Source organism: Lithobates pipiens, unplaced genomic scaffold, assembly GCF_037356315.1.
Source record: "Lithobates pipiens isolate NorthernLeopardFrog02 unplaced genomic scaffold, aLitPip1_a1.2 Scaffold_27, whole genome shotgun sequence".
Lineage (NCBI taxonomy): Eukaryota > Metazoa > Chordata > Amphibia > Anura > Ranidae > Lithobates > Lithobates pipiens.
The window spans coordinates 22260829-22281585 of NW_027507788.1; the positions used below are offsets into that span (position 1 = coordinate 22260829).

The 20757-nt window shown below is 46.1% G+C and overlaps 1 protein-coding gene across 1 annotated transcript; it reads right to left on the reverse strand.

Moving 5' to 3' along the window:
- Nucleotides 1–1246: 1246 nt before the first annotated feature.
- On the reverse strand, nucleotides 1247–20685 carry LOC143933649 (uncharacterized). Its single transcript, XM_077456601.1, has 6 exons — nucleotides 20571–20685; nucleotides 10204–10341; nucleotides 9976–10053; nucleotides 9785–9826; nucleotides 4970–5112; nucleotides 1247–4218 (listed from the first exon to the last, which is right to left on the reverse strand). The coding sequence occupies exons 1-6, from the start codon at nucleotides 20647–20649 to the stop codon at nucleotides 3730–3732; spliced, it is 969 nt and encodes a 322-aa protein (XP_077312727.1). The 5' UTR covers nucleotides 20650–20685; the 3' UTR covers nucleotides 1247–3729.
- Nucleotides 20686–20757: the final 72 nt, after the last annotated feature.

Consider the following 20757-nt stretch of genomic DNA (forward strand, 5'->3'; position numbering starts at 1 on the left):
ATTCATACCTATTCATATACTTATACAGTCATATAGATATATATCGCAAAATAAGCAAAATCAAAAGGAATATACAATTAAATTCCGCCCCCCCCCCCACCCCCGGCTTTTCCTACCGGCAGCCTCCACAAAAGTCTTCCTCCACCTCTATTATTCACTGCACTGTCTGGCAAAGTGTCCCGGTTTGTGACATATGTCACATGTACAGCTAGCCCCACACTCACTGGCTTTATAACCCACTTGCCTGAAAACTGGCATTTCTGCATCATGTCACAATCAGCACTGACATGGCAGTACAAAAAGCATTTTTGCCAGTATTTGGGCTGTCTCTGGTAGTAAAGAAAACCTATCTCTCCCCATAGTAAAGGCAGATTGTGGGTGTCCCATATATCTGATATAGATGCTTATCTGCATCTGTTTATATTAGACTGTTTGATAGAGTTGTCTTTTGGTTGATGGACACTTATCCAGTCTTCCTCCATTTCTGCTCTATTAGGACCCCCTAGGCCAGTGATGGCGAACCTTGGCACCCCAGATGTTTTGGAACTACATTTGCCATGATGCTCAACTACACTGCATAGTGCATGAGCATCATGGGAAATGTAGTTCCAAAACATCTGGAGTGCCGAGGTTCGCCATCACTGTCCTAGGCAGTGTCTCAAGGTATAACTGCTGAACTAATTGAATATATGACCTACTAGAAGCCACAATACAATAATCTCTCACTGATTATATAGAGATAAAGTTCAGCTACTCCAGGTATGCTTATTCTTAAAAGCCCAGTCAATCTACAGCATAGAGCCATGCAAATATACCCCTTTCTCTTTGTATAAATGTACTTCCTATATATTACCCTTCTCCCTCTTCCAGGGATGCCACCTGGACCCAGTATGCATATCTGTGGTCTCCTGCCCAAATTCTTCTGATCAGACGCATTTTCTCCAACTGCTATCTCCTTTTGGGGCCTATCCATTCAATATCATTGATCCTCTTGCCATTCATTCCTTGTCTACTACTCTAGTGTCCGTTGGTTTCCATCCATGGGACTGTTAGCTCTGTAAGAATCGGAACTGAAGACCAGTGCTTCTCACTGTCAACTTTGCTGCCATCTAGTGTTCAATGGATGTATATGTTTCTTTATATTTTTTACATTATAAGCTGTACTAAATTGCATAACGGACTATCCCTGAAGAAGGAGTCCAATTTACTCCAAAATGCGTAGAAATTGTCCATGCAACCAGTATCATTTTCGGACAACATCTTTATTTCATGTCAATTCATATACGTGATATGATGCTGTTATTCCTCCTATGTTAGTCTAGCATCTCTAGTTCTAACTGCTTTTATATGTATTTTGTTATATTTTTGTACATTACCTATTTTGATACTATTGAAATTGAGTTTTAGAATATTGTTGTCACAATCTTTGCCTTTAAAGTCCCAGCCCTAGGGGAAACCTGTATTTTCATACTTCCTATCATCGGCCCTCATCTGGGAGATTTCTCCTCAGTTCCTGTTTGATGGGTATCTGTCAGAACAAGGAACTGCCTATCCGCTGTAAAGGGGTACACTCTCTTCCCAAACTTTACAGCCGAAACTGCCCACACAGACAGGACATCATAGAAGAGATGTACAGCAAATACTGTATTCTCATGTAGTGCAGTCCCAAAGTGGACGTTCTACAATTTTTTTTAGCCCTTTGCACAGAAGAGAACTAAAGTAAATTTTTTGAGCATGTGTCTTTCTATATGAGGTAAGACACAACATAGACAAAAAATGTTTTTGATTTTCTTATCTGCTGTGGTGCAAGACAGACAAACATATCCTACCGTGACAGAACGAGATGCAGATTCTCCTTTTCTGTGTAGCTTCATCTTCTGCGAGAAGTAGTTGTGTACTGCAATGTGTTCTTTGTTTTTATGGGTCCTCTTTTGCCCATTTTTCTCTCTTCTCCAGACAATTCACCGTACTGTGGGCGAACAGGTCTTGCTGTCTATCCTCTTTAAAGGGGTACTCCCCTTTTTAACGCAGATTATTTTAGTGTATTATGTGGCATTTAACCACTTTCAGACCGGACCATTTTGCTGGTCAAAGACCAGACCACTTTTTGCGATTCGGCACTGCGTCGCTTTAACTGACAATTGCGCGGTCGTGCGACGTGGCTCCCAAACAAAATTGACGTCCTTTTTTCCCCACAAATAGAGCTTTCTTTTGGTGGTATTTGATCACCCCTGCGGGTTTTATTTTTTGCGCTATAAACAAAAATAGAGCGACAATTTTGAAAAAAACGCATTATTTTTTACTTTTTGTTATAATAAATATCCCCCAAAAATATATAAAAAAACATTTTTTCCCTCAGTTTAGGCCGATACGTATTCTTCTACATATTTTTGGTAAAAAATCGCAATAAGCGAATATTGATTGGTTTGCGCAAAAGTTATAGCGTTTACAAAATAGGGATAGTTTTATAGCATTTTTATTAATAATTTTTTATTATAATTTTTTTTACTAGTAATGGCGGCGATCAGCGATTTTTATTGTGACTGCGACATTGTGGGGGACCCATCGGACATTTTTGACACATTTTTGGGACCATTGTCATTTATACAGCAATCAGTGCTATATAAATGCAGTGATTCCTGTGTAAATGACACTGACAGTGAAGGGGTTAACCAGTGGGTGGCAGTGTAGGGGTTAAGTGTTCCTAGGGATGTGTTACTAACTGTGGGGGGGTTGGGCTTTCATTTAGTGAACACTGATCTCTGCTCCAATCACATGGAGCAGAGATCAGCGTCACTAGTTGCTAGGCAGAATGGAGAAATGTTGTTTACAACGGCACTTCTCCATTCGGCCGCTCCGTGAGACGATCGCGGGGATGCCCGCGGCGATCGAGTCCGCGGGTCCCGCGACCGGACTCCCGGGGGTCCCGACCAGCGCGCGCTCCCGATGGCAGGACGGCAAATTTAAAGGGACGTACATGTACTGCCTAGCAACTAGTGACGCTGATCTCTGCTCCATGTGATTGGAGCAGAGATCAGTGTTCACTAAATGAAAGCCTGCCCGTGCCATTCTTTCGACGTATATCGTCGTGCGCTGGTCGGCAAGTGGTTAATGGAGTATATTTCAGTGTGTTAGTGCACGTTTAATGCAGTATGTTTCAGTGCGTTAGTGCATGTTTAACGCAGTATATTTCTTTGCATTACTGTACATTTAACACAGTATATTTCTGTGCATTACGTGCCGTTAAACACAGTATATTTCAGTGTGTTAGAAGGGAGGAGTAGAGGGGATGCAAAGAGATAGATTGGGGGGAGGTATACCCTCTCCCTATACACAATGCCCTCTCCTGTACATATTACCCCCTCCCTGTACATATTACCCCCTTCCTGTACACAATACCCACTTCCTGTACACAGTCCCCCTTCCTTGTATATACTACCTCCTCCCTGTACATATTACCCCCTTCCTACACATATATTCTCCTTCCTGTACACAGTACCCACTCCCTGTACATATTATCCCCTCCCTGTACATATTACCCCCTTCCTACACATATTATCCTCTTCTTGGACATGTCACCCCCTTCCTGTACACAATGTCCCCTACTCCTAATACATATTACCTCCCCCCTGTACATATTACCTCCTCCCTGCATATATTCAGTTAAGCTCTGAATGATTCAGAAATTAGCTTTTGTGTTCAGAGTTGCTGTATTAGGGGCTGCTCTGTTCAGGCATTCTGTCCTGACCCGCTCTGGTCCCAACTGCTGTGGGCTAAGCCACTCTGGTCTAAACCATTCTGGTCCATGTCAATCTGGTATGAGCCATCCTGGTATGTGTCATTCTGGTATGTGCCATCCTGGTATGAGCCATTCTGGTACGAGCCATCCTGGTATGAGCCATCCTGGTATAAGCTATCCTGGTACAAGTCATCCTGGTACAAGTCATCCTGGTACAAGTCATCCTGGTACAAGTCATCCTTGTACAAGTCATCCTGGTATGTGCTATTCTGGTATGTGCCATTCTGGTATGTGCCATCCTGGTACGAACCATCCTGGTACAAGCCATTCTGGTACGCATTACTCAAACCGTTCTGCATCAAATATTCCTGATCCCAGTCATTCTGTTCGTCGTCGGAGTATTCGGTGTTGCCATTCTCTGAGCTGCCCCAATGTGGGCTCATGTCATCTGAGCCAGAGTCCTCAGGTTTCTTGCATCGCTGATAACATAAATGAAATAGAAAAAGTTATTAGTCATTTCAACAGTAAACTGTTCCATAATATATACAAAGGAAACGTTTTGAAAGCCTAATTGAACCTTCTGCTTTTATTAATGTGATGCAGTCAGGCTGCATAATATATGCATATCATTTTCAAGTGTTTACTTTCTATTTGCTGCAGCAGCATTCTGGAGACACTATCTGCTGACATATTCCCCTGCACACTGCTCCAGAGCAGAGAACTGGCTCTCCAGGTGTTTTAACCCTCCTCTGCAGCAAATGGAATAAATGCAGTAAACAAATAAAGAAGACATCCATATTATTATGGTGTCTGCATCTCAGTAATAAATTAGAAGGTTTATTAATAATAGCTAGCTAAGGCCACTTTCACACTGGGGCGGTATTCAGGCGCTACAGCGCTAAAAATAGTGCCTGTGTAGCGCCTGAAAAAAACAGCCCCTTTCACTCCAGTGTGAAAGCCGGAGGGCTTTCACACTGAAGCGGCGCGCTAGCAAGGCGGTGAAAAAAGTCCTGCTAGCCACATTTTTGGAGCGGTGAAAGGAGCGGTGTATTCACCGCTCCTACCCATTGATATCAATGGGACGGCGCGGCTATACCGCCACTGCAGCGGCGCTTTGCGGGCGGCTTTAAGCCTTTTTCGGTTTCAGACCGCCACTAAAAATAGCAGAGCTTTACCGCCGAAGCCCGCACCGCCCCAGTGTGAAAAAGGGGCCTAAGTCTTAATACTTACCAAGAAGCAATACCAGTAAACCACAATAATGCCGATGATAACAAGCAATCCCCCAACCATTAAGCCAACAATTTTGAGTGTGGCAACATAAGGTTCCTCTGAAATCCTTTTTATAGTTTCATCAACTCTCCTCTGGACCCCATCTAGAAAAGAAAAAATAAAGAAAACTGAATCACGATGTCTACAGGGATATAATCTGAAACAATATTTCCAACTGAAAATCCAAATCCAGTTTAGAAACGGCTGGATATGATTAGGATTATAAAACTGAAAAGTCTTATGCCGCGTACACACGACAGGACATTCCGGCAGACTAGGTCCGACGGTCTTCCCGACGGAATTTCGGCGGAGTTCCGACGGACTTTCTGAACGAACGGACTTGGCCACACAAGAAAGGACTAAGTCCTTTCGAAAGTCCGTTTGTTTTAAACGTGATGACGTAAACGGGACTAAAGACGGAAGTTCAGTAGCCAGTAGCCAATGGCTGCCCTTGCGTCCTATTTGGTCCGTCGTACCAGCACACAGACGAACAGTTTTCCTAATTTTTAGTCTGTTGGAATTGAGCCCATCGGATAGATTTGAAACATGTTCTATTTCTAGGTCCATCAGATTATTTTTTTTGAAAAACTATTGGACTAGCCCACACGATCGGATTGTCTGATGGACTGATCCCGTCGGACCTAGTCTGCCGGAAAGTCCGGTCGTGTGTACGCGGCATGATTCTCCCTTTCATAAAATACAAGAAGTGCATGCTATATAATGGAACTGTGGAACAAGCCCCTCTCTAATGTTATTTTAAGAATAAAAGAATAATTTAAGAATAAAAACGGCAGTAACTTTAGCTGTAGAATACCGCAATATAAATGCGTTTTTGCATTAGTGTTATTTAGCTTTTTTTGGCAAAACTATACTCCCACAAAAGCTTATGGTTTAAAAATGCTCATAAACGCAGAATAGCAGCATTTTTCAGCTTTTTTTTCTACTTTTTTCAGATTTTTTTAGAGTTAGAGCTTTTTTACAGCTGAAAAACTCCCCTTCAAACCCACTAGTTCTGGGGTTTTTTCCAGCCTTAAAATGCCCCTGCCAAAAAATGCTGATAAAAGTCTGTGTGCATGGCAGCTAGACTGTCAATTACAAGGCTGTGGAAAACAACCAAGATACCAACCATCGAACAAACACTCAAATTAGTGGGCCTACTGTACATAGTAGTTATGAAATAATAATGGCATTCAGCGATGGTTGCCTTGAAAAAATCAAGAAGAGGTGGTCACTATGGGAACTATGGTCAGGAGCTGTGAAGTTTCTTGCATAAATTTTAATAATAGTTAGTCCAGTAGTGAGTCAGCAACAGGTTAGATCCTTATTTACTCCGTAAGAGAGTCTATGAGCTATCTCAAGATGACACATCACGGGCCTCCCCTGGTCAACAAAAGAGATCCCACTGGGGTTGCCTGGGGAGAAGGCCATCAATACTACTTAATGGCTCATAGCTATAGTCAAAAATGAATATGTTATATTTTCTGTTAGTACTTTAATCTACGTTAAGTTCTACATGTTTCAGCGTTTACGTTGAAGTTCTATACACTTTAATTATAAAAACGTATTTAATACAGGCAACTCACATTTTGGATGTGATGCATGAGCATTCAGTCACTTTAAAAGCTGAGCATGGATGTGGTCATCTGATAGTCTGTCAAGCTGAGGCGCTGTAGCCGCTAGCGGCCAGGAAGGCCAGGCTTGATGAAGGAGCATGGCTGTCAAACGATCTCAGCCTGTACGCTCACGAAACCGGTCGCGCCCACCTCATGACGTCATCTCTCTCCGCCTGCGCTCCAGACTTCGTTCTGCTTTGAACTGCGCACCATGGCCAGCATCTGTGCCACTTCCTGGCCGCTAGTGGCGGTCGTCTGTGCCACTTTCTGGCCGCTAGTGGCGGTCATCTGTGCTAGCAGCTACAGTGCCTCAGCTTGACGGACTATCAGATGACCACATCCATGCTCAGCTTTTAAAGTGACTGAATGCTCATACATCACATCCAAAATGTGAGTTGCCTGTATTAACCACTTGCCACCTGCCCTATAACAAAAGCACGGCGGCATAGTGGTTTCAAAATCATGACCGGACATCATATGATGTGATCAGGATTTTGAGCCGCAGCGCGCCCCCGGGGGGGGGGGGGCGACGGAGACTCTTTACCACGTGATCAGCCGTGTCCAATCACGGCTGATCACAGTGTAAATAGGAAGAGCCGGTGATCGGCTTTTCCTCACTCACGTCCGTGAGTGGCTGCTCCTCTGACGGGGGGGGGGGGTCTGTGCTGATTGATTATCAGCGCGCAGCCCCCCTGAGGATGCCCACACTGCACCACCAGGGACGCCATCAGACCACCAGGGATGCCCAGCACAAGGTATGCCACCCTAGACCACCAGGGATTCCAGTCAGTGCCCACAATGAATGCCAATCAGTGCCCACAATGGATGCCAATCAGTGCCCACAATGGGCATCACTGATTGTCATGCATTATTGTTTGGCACTGATTGGCATCCATTAGTACAGTATAAAACAATACAATGCCGCCTATCAGTGCCCATCTGTGCTGCCTATCAGTGCCCATCCGTGCCGCCTATCAGTGCCCATCCATGCCCATCTGTGTCGCCTATCCATGCCCATCTGTGCCGCCTATCCATGCTCATCCGCGCCCATCTGTACTGCCTATCTATGCCCATCCGTACCGCCTATCAGTGCCAATTTGTGCTACCTATCAGTGCCCATCCGTGTCGTCCATCAGTGCCACCTATCAGTGCCCATCAGTGCCGTCTATCAGTGCCCATCAGTGCCGCCTATAAGTGCCACATATCAGTGTCCATCAATGTCACCTTATCAGTGCCACTTCATTGGTGCCACCTCATCGGTGCCCATCAGTGCCGCCTTATCAGTGCCCATCAGTGTAGCCCCATCAGTGAAGTAGAAAACGTACTTATTTACAAAGTTTTGAAACTGAAACAAAAAAAAAACATTTTTTTTCAAAATTTTCGGTATTTTTTTGTTTAGCAAAAAATAAAAACCGTAGAGGTGATCAAATACCACCAAAAAAAAGCTCTATTTGTGGGAAAACAATATAAAAATTTCATTTGGGTACAGTGTAGCATGACCGCGCAATTGTCATTCAAAGTGTGACAGCGCTGAAAGCTCAAAATTGGTCTGGGCAGGAAGGTGTTTAAGTGCCCGGTATTGAAGTGGTTAATTACGTTTTTATAATTAAAGTGTATAGAACTTCAACGTAAACGCTGAAACATGTAGGATTTAACGTAGATTAAAGTACTAACAGAAAATATAACATATTCATTTTTGACTATAGCTATGAGCCATTAAGTAGTATTGATGGCCTTCCCCCACAAAATGTGAGTTTCCTGTATTAAATAAGTTTTTATAATTAAAGTGTAAGTTATCGCTACACCCAGAGGCGCCTCTTCCTTTGCTTTTTTAATGGGCACAGGATAACATGCTGGGGAGTTTACTGACTGTAGAAAAAAACACCTGAAGCCAAAAATAGCAGCTGTAAAAAGTCCAGTGTGTATGAGGCCTTAAAGTGGTTGTAAACCCTTACAACCAACTTTGACCTACAGGTAAGCCTATGATAAGGCTTACCTGTAGGTCCAAAAAATATCTCCTAAACCTATATGGTTTAGGAGATATTTGCCCGAAGACAGCCACCGCTGTCTACGGCGCATGCGCAGGCGCACTGGGGCAGGCCGCAGATCGCGGCGATAAGCCGCGAGCGTCGGCTCCCATGCGCATGCGCGGGAGTGACGTCATCGCGGCTCTGGAGAATCACAGCGCCGGAGCCGCAAGACCCGGAAGTCGCTCCGGGATCCATGGCAGCGGCGAAGAGGAAGACCGCTTCGGGGGGCTTCGTTCTCAGGTAAGTTATTCATAATGAGCTAGTATGCTATGCATACTAGCTCATTATGTCTTTGTCTTGCAGGATTTTTTTTTTCAGAATTTTTTAAAAAGGGTTTACAACCACTTTAAGCTTCGTACACCTTTCGTTTTTTGATGCACCTAGAATGTATTTAGCAGATTTACACTGGGGATTTTTCAATAAAAAAAACTCCAGTCAAAACCTTTCATTTCATTCTAGAGCCATACGATGTTACAGTGTGTGTCCTTTTTTTTACTGCTGCCAGATTTTCTTAAAGGGGAGCTCCACCCTAAAGTGGAGCTTCCGCTCATTGGAACCCTCCCCCCCCTCCGGCGCCACAATTGGCACCTTTCAGGGGGGTGCAGGTACCTGTACAGTACAGGTATCTGCACCCACTTCCGGCATAGATATCTGCAGAATCTACGCCCCTTTCCGCAGAATCTACGCCCCTTTCAGCAGGTCCCCCGCTGTCTGCTGGGAAACACACAGATCCCAGAGGCAGCGGGGACCATCCTTATTGCGCAGCGCGACTCGCGCATGCGCAGTAGGGAATCGGGAAATGAAGCCGCAAGGCTCCACTTCCTGATTCCCATACCCAAGATGGCGGCGGCAGCACCCGAGAGGCGATCGAGAGATCGGCTTCGGGTGCTGACATCGCGGGCGCGCTGGGCGGGTAAGTGTCCTTATTTTAAAAGTCAGCAGCTGCAGTATTTGTAGCTGCTGGCTTTTAAAAAAAAAAAAAAAAAACGGCGGAACTCCCGGCGGAACTCCCGCTTTAATTTCCTGTCCCAGTGATGGTGGTCACCAAGACAGGAAGTGTGGGAAATATTCTACATCAGAGACACACACAGACAAAAAATATATGGATAGATAGAAGATATATTAATACAAACTGTGGTTGATCACGACTACTGGTTTCGGAGTAGTGGTCTTTCCTGTAGAAAAAAAAAAAACAACAACAACATTTAGAACACATTTTCACAGAAGAAGATAAAAGAATCATTGAGATTTGTCAATATTATCCAGCATGTCAGGTTTTTGCCCCAAAACATGCAGCACATAAAAAAGATGGAAATACAATTACTTGGTGGTCCCATAGTTACTGGTTTCTCTTTGGCCTTTTTTCCAAAAAAATCCTTGATCTTGGAAAAGAATCGGACATCTGTGCAAAAAAAAACAGAAAAATTAAAAATGTAATGTGTTTCTTATAAAAGAAAAAGAACCAATAGGATGTGTCAATACCGTCCTGTATGTCAAGTTTACACATAGAAATGTATAGCACAGAGAAAGATCCCTTTAAACAAATACTTACTCTTCTTAGGAGAATTACTATCACTCCTGTTGATAGCCTGTATGTGGGGTGTTAGATAAAAAACATTTGTTGCCTCTGTGGTGGGGGTCCCCCTTTCAATACCAGGAAAATGCCTTATTCTTGGTGCAATTTTTTGTCCTGCGGATGAACAGAAAAAAAATTGAATGAAAGCAATGAAGAATTAAAATACATTTGCTATAAAGAAAAGCTGTTGAATGCAGATGAGAGAGACAATTGCAGGTCATATGTTCCTGTCAGTGAATTCTGAGGGATCTCATAAGTGTCTCAGGCTAATGTCATCAAACACAAGTCCAAAGCCCTTTGACACATCAAAACACACTGGTAGTAAGTATGTACACTGAAGGTGGAAGGAATGACAGTGAGCAGTATGTACAGGAGAGGAGTGTGGAAGATATGATAGTAAGCGGTATGTACAGGAGAAGAGTTTGGAGGGTATGACGGTGAGCAGTATGTACAGAAGAGGAGTGGGGGGTATGACGAAGAACAGAATGTACAGGAGAAGGGTGTGGAAGATGTGACGGTGAGCAGTATGTACAGGAAAGGAGTGTGGAGTATATGACGGTGAGCAGTATGTACAGAAGAGGAGTGGGGGGGGGGGGGGGGTATGACGGTGAGCAGTATGTACAGGAGAGGAGTGGGGGGGGGGGGGTATGACGGTGAGCAGTATGTACAGGAGAGAAGTGTGGGGGGGTATGATGGTGACCAGAATGTACAGGAGAGAAGTGTGGAGGGTATGACAGTGAGCATTGTGTACAGGAGAGGAATGTGGAAGATATGATAGTGAGCGGTATGTACAGGAGAAGAGTTTGGAGGGTATGACGGTGAGCAGTATGTACAGAAGAGGAGTGGGGGGTATGACGAAGAACAGAATGTACAGGAGAAGGGTGTGGAAGATGTGACGGTGAGCAGTATGTACAGGAAAGGAGTGTGGAGTATATGACGGTGAGCAGTATGTACAGAAGAGGAGTGGGGGGGTATGACGGTGAGCAGTATGTACAGAAGAGGAGTGGGGGGGTATGACGGTGAGCAGTATGTACAGAAGAGGAGTGGGGGGGTATGATGGTGAGCAGTATGTACAGAAGAGGAGTGGGGGGGTATGATGGTGAGCAGTATGTACAGAAGAGGAGTGGGGGGGGGATGACGGTGAGCAGTATGTACAGGAGAGAAGTGTGGAGGGTATGACAGTGAGCATTGTGTACAGGAGAGGAGTCTGGAAGATATGATAGTGAGCGGTATGTACAGGAGAAGAGTTTGGAGGGTATGACGGTGAGCAGTATGTACAGAAGAGGAGTGGGGGGTATGACGAAGAACAGACTGTACAGAAGGGTGTGGAAGATTGGCGGGTAGGGATGAGCTTCGTGTTCGAGTCGAACACATGTTCGACTCGAACATCGGTCGTTCGTGCGTTCGCCGAATTCCGAACGTTTGGGCCGTTCGCGGCAAAATTCGTGTGGCCCACAATGCACTGCGATGGCGCAATGCATTGCTGTCTCACGATTGGCCAAGCATGCACTGTGACCCCGCATGCTTGGCCAATCGCAGCGCCAGTAGCGGGAAGAGCAATGGTTGGTCACAGGCATCCTGCCTGTGGCCAATCATAGCTCAGACAGTGTAGTGCACACCCCACACTATATAAAGCTGCCTTTCAGGCGGCCTCGTGTAGTGTTTGTTAGCATCTGAAGCAGTGGGTGTTCTGTGTACCTTCAACACAGTTACACACCAATCGTTTTTGGCTGATTTACTATTTTGCTCTTGTGTAGTGGTTACTGTCTGTGCCCTGACCGCAGTATACACCACTATATTCACCTCACCTATATAGCTAGTGATCTAGCTTTAATAATAGAGCTTGCAGTCAGTAGTGTTAGTGCGTGCTGTCTGCGTGCTCTGTACCCAGTACATACCACTATATACACCTACATAGCTGTTCTCTATTTGAGCCCGATTGTCATTTGCTGGAGTTATTGGAAGTTGTGTGTGCCTCCAGCACAGCACAGTATACAGCTGTATATGCCCCTTTAACTCTGCTGTTTTCTTGTTATTGTCTGCGTGCCCTGACCGCAGTATACACCGTGATATTCACCTCACCTATATAGCTAGTGGTCCATCTTTAACAATAGAGCTTGCAGTCAGCAGTGTCACTCAGGAGATAGTGTGTGCTGTGTGCCTGCTCTGTACCCAGTACATACCGCTATTATCCACCTACATAGCTGTTCTGTATTTGGGCCCGATTGGCATCTGCTGGAGTTATTGGAAGTTGTGTGTGCTTCCAGCACAGCACAGTATACATCTGTATATACCCCTTTAACTCTGCTGTTCTATAAAAAAGGCATCTGCAGGAGTTAGTGGGTGTTGTGTGCCTCCAGCACAATATAAACTACCCAACTACTGTTTTACCCAACTCCCTTCAGGCCATTACCATGTCTGGAAGGCCAGCAAGGAGAGGCAGACAGGCGCGAGCCGATAAAAGAGGGCAAGCAGGCTCTGTGTCTAGAGACAACAGTGCTGGTCGGGGACGCGGTGCATTGTCATCAGCACGTGGCCATGGGACATGCTTGTCCTTCTTTTCTGCAGCTGGACATGTTGAACCGCAACATGCCAACGACTTGGTAGAGTGGATGACCAAGCCCTCTTCATCCTCCTCATCCTCTCTCACCCAGTCTCAGGGTAGTAGAAAAGCAGCTGCCAACACATCGTCGTCCCTCCTCTCAATGTCATCATCAGTGACTCCTTCCCTAGACCCACCACGTCCTCCTGAGGAGTCTCCTGAACTCTTTGAGCACAGTGTTGGGTACATGCTCCAGGAGGATGCTCAGTGTTTGGTGGGCTCTGATGATGACACTCAGCTAGAGGAAGGCAGTAGCGTGAGCACAGAGAGAGGGGATGCTCAAGAAGGACAGCAATCTGGCAGTAATGTTCCACAAGCTGCAGCATACTGCCAGGTTTGCTACAGCGATGAAGAGGGAGGGGATGATGAGGGCACTGACTCCACGTGGGTGCCTGGAAGGAGGGAGGAGGAGGAGGAGGAGGAGGCACATGTCCAACGAGGCAGGATGCCCTCCGGGGGCCAGCTTAGGGGCAGCACACCGACTGAATCACACCGCAGAGCTCCGCCTGCGCAGAGCGCTTCCTCTGCGCAGAGCGCTTCCTCTGCGCGTTATTCTAAAAGTTCTTTGGTGTGGGCCTTTTTTGAGACGAGTGCATCAGATCGCACCGCTGCTATTTGCAACATATGTCTCAAGCGTATCTCACGTGGCCAAAACATCAGCCGCTTGGGCACCACATGCTTGACCAGACATATGTTGACCTGCCATGCAGCTCGTTGGCAAGCATACCTCAAAGACCCACACCAAAGAACAAAGCGGACCTCTCCTTGCTCCTCATCAGCTGGCATCTCCAACCCCACTAGACCTTCAGTCCTCTCTGAAACCTGCTCTGAGAGGAATGAAGGTGTAGAATTAGGTGTGTCACAGCCAAGTGCTTCCGGGAACTCTGCTAGTGGTACATCCACGTCCGATTATAGCAGACAAATGTCCCTGCCCCAGCTGCTGGACCGGCGGAAGAAATTTACTCCCAGCCATCCACATGCCCAGCGGTTGAATGCTAGCTTGGCTAAATTGCTAGCACTTCAACTGCTGCCTTTTCAGTTGGTAGATTCGGCCCCCTTCCGTGAGTTTGTACAATGTGCGCTTCCTCAGTGGCAGGTCCCCAAACGCCACTTTTACTCACGGAAGGCAATTCCGGCTCTCTACCGGCATGTGGAAGGCAATGTCCTTGCCTCGCTGGACAGGGCGGTCAGCGGTAAGGTGCATATTACCGCTGACTCATGGTCCAGCAGGCATGGACAGGGACGTTACCTGTCTTTCACGGCCCATTGGGTCACTCTTCTGGCTGCTGGGAAGGATGCAGGACAAGGTGCAGTAGTATTGGAGGTTGTTCCGCCACCACGCCTCCAAAATGCTACTATTGGTTGTGACACACCTCTCTCCTCCACCCCCTCCTCTTCTTCTTCCTCCACGGCCTCTTCCAGTGCTCTGTCCTCAGAACCAGCGGTGCTCCGTAGGCGTTGCAGGGGCTACGCAAGTACGCAGGCAAAACGATGCCATGCCGTGCTTGCGCTGGTTTGTTTGGGGGACAGGAGCCACACTGGGGCGGATGTTTTGTCAGCTCTGCAGGGGCAGGCCGAGAGGTGGTTGACGCCACGCCAGCTTAAGCCAGGAATGGTGGTTTGCGACAATGGCACCAACCTCCTCTCCGCCCTCCGACAGGGACAACTGACCCATGTGCCCTGTGTAGCTCACGTCCTTAACCTGGTGGTGCAGCGGTTCTTGGGCAGGTACCCCGGCTTACAGGATGTCCTGAAACAGGCCAGGAGAGTCTGTGTGCATTTCCGCCGATCATTTAATGCCTGTGCTCGGCTGGCTGAGCTCCAAAAGGAGTTGAACCTGCCCAAGAACCGCCTTATATGTGACATGCCCACCAGATGGAACTCAACATTGGCCATGCTGCAGCGGCTGCACACGCAGCAGAGGGCCATCAATGAGTACCTGTGCGACTACGGCACCAGGACAGGGTCAGGAGAGCTTGGTTTTTTCTCACCACGCCAGTGGGGCATGATCAGGGATGCATGCACTGTCCTGTCACCGTTTGAGGAGGCCACAAGGATGGTGAGCAGTGACAGTGCATGCATCAGTGACACTATACCTCTTGTCCACCTCTTGGAGCATACGCTGCGTGGAATAATGGACAGGGCACTTGAGGCAGAACAGAGGCAGGAAGAGGAGGACTTCCTTGCCTCTCAAGGCCCCCTTTATCCAGACAGTGTTCCTGCTGTGCCACCCATCACACAGGAAGAGGGTGAGGAGGAGGAAGAGGAGGAGGAGGATGATTGTGTCAGCATGGAGGTGGAGGCTGGCACTCAGCCTCAGCAGCAGCAGTCTTATAGGGATGATTTACAGTCCCAAGAAACACGTGGACTTGTACGTGGCTGGGAGGAGGTAGCTGCGGATCATGTTGTCCTTAGTGACCCAGAGGACTCCGGACCGAATGCCTCAGCTAACCTACGCTGCATGGCCTCCCTGATCCTGCAAAGCCTGCGGAAGGATCCTCGTATTCTTCGGATCAAGGAGAGGGACCATTACTGGCTGGCCACTCTCCTTGATCCACGGTACAAGGGTAAGGTTGCCGACCTTATCTTGCCATCGCAGAGGGAGCAGAGGATGAGACATCTCCGGGAGGCCTTGCAGAAAGCTCTGTGCAACGCGTTCCCAGAGACTGGGAGGTCACAAACTCCTGGTCCTGGACAACGTGTTGCTGAGGCATCAGTCAGAAGGAGCGGTGGAGAAGGTGGCCGTCTGACTGATGCGTTCAGACAATTTTTTAGTCCGCAGCCCCAAGGTATGATTGGTTCCAGCACCCATCGCCAGCGTCTAATTTACATGGTGCAGGAATACCTAGGGGCAAGGTCAGACTTGGACACCTTTCCCACTGAAAATCCTCTGGCTTACTGGGTCTTGAGGATGGATCACTGGCCAGAGCTTGCACAGTATGCAATTGAGCTCCTGGCCTGTCCTGCATCCAGCGTTCTTTCGGAACGCACCTTCAGTGCTGCTGGTGGCTTCGTTACCGATCACAGGGTGCGCCTGTCCACCGAATCAGTTGATCGACTGACCTTCATCAAGATGAATCAGTCTTGGATCACCCACAGCTACCAAGCACCTGAAGCTGATGTAACCGAATAATTTTTTTTGAAATACCACATCCCTTCAAGACTGCCTATGCTGATGCTGAGTGACTGTCCTGTTATGTTGATTGTCTATCCTCTTCCTCCTCCGCTGATATGTTGGAAGAACATTTTTGGTTCTGGGTGATGCCAGCAGCCCAATTTTTCTGCCCCTGTTTAACAGGGGTGTTTAAGTACAATTTTTGATGCAATGCTTTGCAGCAGGGCTAATTCCTGCAAAAAAACTAGAGTGTATGGCAGAGGTTGCAGTGTGATGGCACCAGTGCCTAAGGCCCAATTTTTCTGCCCCTGTTTAACAGGGGCGTTTAAGTACAATTTTTGATGCAATGCTTTGCAGCAGGGCTAATTCCTGCAAAAAAACTAGAGTGTATGGCAGAGGTTGCAGTGTGATGGCACCAGTGCCTAAGGCCCAATTTTTCTGCCCCTGTTTAACAGGGGCGTTTAAGTACAATTTTTGATGCAATGCTTTGCAGCAGGGCTAATTCCTGAAATAAAACTAGAGTGTATGGCAGAGGTTGCAGTGTGATGGCACCAGTGCCTAAGGCCCAATTTTTCTGCCCCTGTTTAACAGGGGCGTTTAAGTACAATTTTTGATGCAATGCTTTGCAGCAGGGCTAATTCCTGCAATAAAACTAGAGTGTATGGCAGAGGTTGCAGTGTGATGGCACCAGTGCCTAAGGCCCAATTTTTCTGCCCCTGTTTAACAGGGACATGTAATTACAATTCTTGATATAATATTTCACAGGAGGGCCCCTTCCTGTGCCCACCCAGAGTAACTGTGAGGACTTATAGTGTTGTGGCACCAGCACCACAACCACCAAAGGTCAATTTTTCTACCACTGTTCAACAATGGCATGTAATTACAATTCTTGATATAATCGTTCACAGCAGGGCGCTCCAGCGGCCACCAAGAGTCACTTTGAGGGCTTACAATGTTGTTGCAAAACCAACACCTTGTTCCGCCATTTCTGCAGAGCATATAGGGCTGGCCCCTACTTTCAAACATCCAATTTACAAACATCTCCTACTTGCAAACGGAAGGAGACAACAGCAAGTGAGATGAAAAAAGATGGACGACAAAACAAATTATACAGGGGTGATAACCCTTCCCTATGTTTTCCAAAAAGCTTAAAGATATTTTTTTTGACTGGAGCTACACTTTAAAAATGTACCGCTTGAAAATGACAAACAGATTCAACTTAACACAACAAACCTACACAGTCCCTGTCTTGTTTGCACCGCCTGTATACTGCTGTTCTGAGTATATAGGGCCTGGGGGCCACACGCATTTCCTTTTTTTAATATGGGTACGGGGTTCCCCTTAATATGCGTACAAGACCCAAATAGGCTGGTAATGGGCAGGGAGGGCTACCCATGCCATTTTTCTGAATGATTTTCAACCATATTACAGGAACCAGATATAACATTAAAACCGCAAGCAGTTTTAAATGGTGTTATTTCCGTTTAATGTCATTTTGTGCAGGGACTGTTCTAAACACGGGAAACACGTGGCACTTCACAGGCATACTATAGACACCCCCCAGGCACCATATTTAAAGGAATATTTCACTTTTTTTTTTTCACTTTAATCGTCATTAAAATCAGTGCTCCCGCCAAAACGGTAGTTTTTAAAACTTTTTTTTGCAGTGACCCATGTCCCCTGAGGCAGGAGGCAGATCGCCAAACCCTTTTTAGCACACTATCTTGCATATTAGCCGTTAAAATTAGCACTTTCCAATTCGAACGTTCGAGTCCCATAGACTTCAATGGGGTTCTAACGTTCGTGCCGAACGCGGGGGTCGTTCGCAAGTTCTGGTGCGAACCGAACCGGGGGGTGTTCGGCTCATCCCTATTGGCGGGTAGGCTTTAATGCCGAGAGGCTGAATATATGTGTCCCTAGGTAAACATTCTCCTGTGCTGTTTTCACCTTTTGCAAAATACTAAGGCTTGATTCACATCTATGCATGTTGCTTTTGAGCGTTTCTGCAGTACTTTTTGCGGTGCTTGCTGCAATTTTGGACACGCGTTTTTACAGCGATTTTGCCGTGTTTTGCGTTTTTTTTACACTGTGGTTGCTTAGCAACTGGTTATATACAGTGTAAAAAAAACGCAAAGTGCAAATTGCGGTAAAATCGCAGTACTTGCGATTTGGATGAGGGTCCATTGACTTCTATTGCATGCAAAATGCTGCATTTTGCATAAAAAAAAAGTCTGAATCGAGCCTAAGGGTGGAACATGTAATATGAAAGAAAGCTGCAGGGCTTGTCTGCAGAAGCCTGACATTGCACCCCTCATCCACTGATCATGGATGCAATGCTTTCCAGGCTCCTGCAGGGAAAAATATTTAATTGCCCTTTTTTTTTCCCCTGCAAAAATATGCACATTTATTATTTTTACAATTTCCCTATAGCGCATTTACTGCTGCAGGGGCGCTACGCTGCGCAGGATCACATATATATACTGAGCTTCCAAGTATCAGGCGGGAATGTAGAATCACAGCTGGCACCCGCTGATCATTCTGTACACAGGCAGAATGGCAATCTGATTATGTAAACAAGGCAGATTGCTGTTCTGTCGGTACAGAAGGCATAGATCCTTTATTCCTATAAAGCAGGAACATCGATCAATGACTTCCACTAGTAAAAGCACCTCCCCAAGAGTTAGAAAACACATTTTAGTCACACAGTTAACCCTTTGATTGTCCCTGATGTTAACCCATTCCCACCCAGTGTCATTAGTACAGTGACAGTGCATATTTTTTAGCACTGATCGCTGTATTGGTATCACTGGTCCCCAAAAAGTGTCAAAAGAGTCAGTTAGGTGTCCAATTTGCCTGCTGCAATATTGCAGTCCCGCTATAGGTCGCTGATCGCCGTCATTACTAATAAAAATAACGAAATTAATAAATATATATTCCATAAATCTATCCCCTATTTTGTAGCTGCTATAACTTTTGTGCAAACCAATTCATATACGCTTATTGGGAATTTTTGTACCAAAAATATGTAGTAGAATACATATTGGCCTAAACTGATGAAGAAATCTGATTTTTTTTTTTTTTATTTATTGGATGTGTTTTAGAGCAGAAAGTAAAAAATATTTTTATTTTTTAATTGTCGATCATTTTTTGTATATAGCAGAAAAAATAAACCGCAGAGGTGATCAAATACCCCAAAAATGAAAGCTCTATTTGTGGGGAAAAAAATGACATAAACTTTGTAACAGCTTCGCACAACTGCACAATTGTCAATTAAAGTATCGCAAAAAATGGGCTTGTCACGAAGGGGGGGGGGGAGGGGGGTAAATATTCTGGAAGTCAAGTGGTTAAAGCTGAGTTCTTCACAAAAGTGGAACTTCCACTCATTCGTCTCTCCCCCCTCCCCCCTCTGGTTCCACATTTGGCACCTTTCAGGGGGGAGGGGGACCGGTTTTTGACAGGTCCCCTTCCCCACTTCTAGAGACGGCACCGCCGCAAAGCTCGGCCCTCCTCCTCCTTCCTCTGCTGCTGGTCACGCATGCACAGTAGGTAACTGGCTGTGAAGCTCCACTGACGGGGGGGGGGGGGGGTCTGTGCTGATTGATTATCTGAGGATGCCCACACTGGATCACCAGGGATGCCACCAGACCACCACGGATATCACCACCAGGTATGCCACCCTAGACCACCAGGGATGCCAATCAGTGCCCACAATGGATGCCAATCAGTGCTCACAATGGATGCTGATCAGTGTCCACAATGGGCATCACTGACTGGCATGCATTATTGTTTGGCACTGATTTTCATCCATCAGTACCATCCATTAGTGTATATCAGTGCCACCGAACAGTGCCAATCCGTGCCACCTATCAGTGCCCATCCTTGCTGCCTATCAGTGCCACCTATGTGTACCCATGAGTGCTGCATATCAGTGCCACCTATCAGTGCCCATCAGTGCCACCTATGTGTACCCATGAGTGCTGCATATCAGTGCCACCTATCAGTGCCCATCAGTGCCACCTATGTGTACCCATGAGTGCTGCATATCAGTGCCACCTATCAGTGCCCACCAATGCTGCCTATCAGTGCCCCATATTAGTGCCCATCATCAGTGCCACCTCATCGGTGCCCATCAGTGCCTGTCAGTGCAGCCCCATCAGTGAAGGAGAAAACTTATTTACAACGTTTTGTAACAGAAACAAAAAAAAACATTTTTTCAAAGTTTTTGGTCTTTTTTTTATTTGTTTACCAGAAAATAAAAATCCCAGAGGCGATCAAATACCACCAAAATAAAGCTCTATTTGTGGGAACAAAATGATAACAATGTAGTTTGTGTACAGTGTAGCATGACCGCGCAATTGTCATTCAAAGCGTGAGAGCGCGGAAAGCTGGAAATCGGTCTGGGCAGGAAGGTGTATAAGTGCCGGTATTGAAGTGGTTAAATAAAGCTGCTTATTAAAAACATCATGGAAAATAAATTTGGGTTACATCGCCCCATGAAGGAGTCATTGTCAGATAAAGTACAGCAAAAATTGGGGGTAATACTGATGTTCAGACAATGGCAATATTTATCATGTGTAATCAGTCCATAGGATCACAATAATCACCAATCAATAATCTAATACTTACTCGGTCTTGCAGATGTGCTCTGCACAGTTGTAGCCAAATAGATAAGAAAACAAACTGCAAATGTCATGCAGAATTCCATTGTGTCCGGAGCTGCACTTCTACTGCTAAGAGCAAAACTGTTCTGTACACAAGTGCTGAGAGGTCGCTAAACCAACCGCCAGCTGCTGTACTCTTTTTCTACCATTAG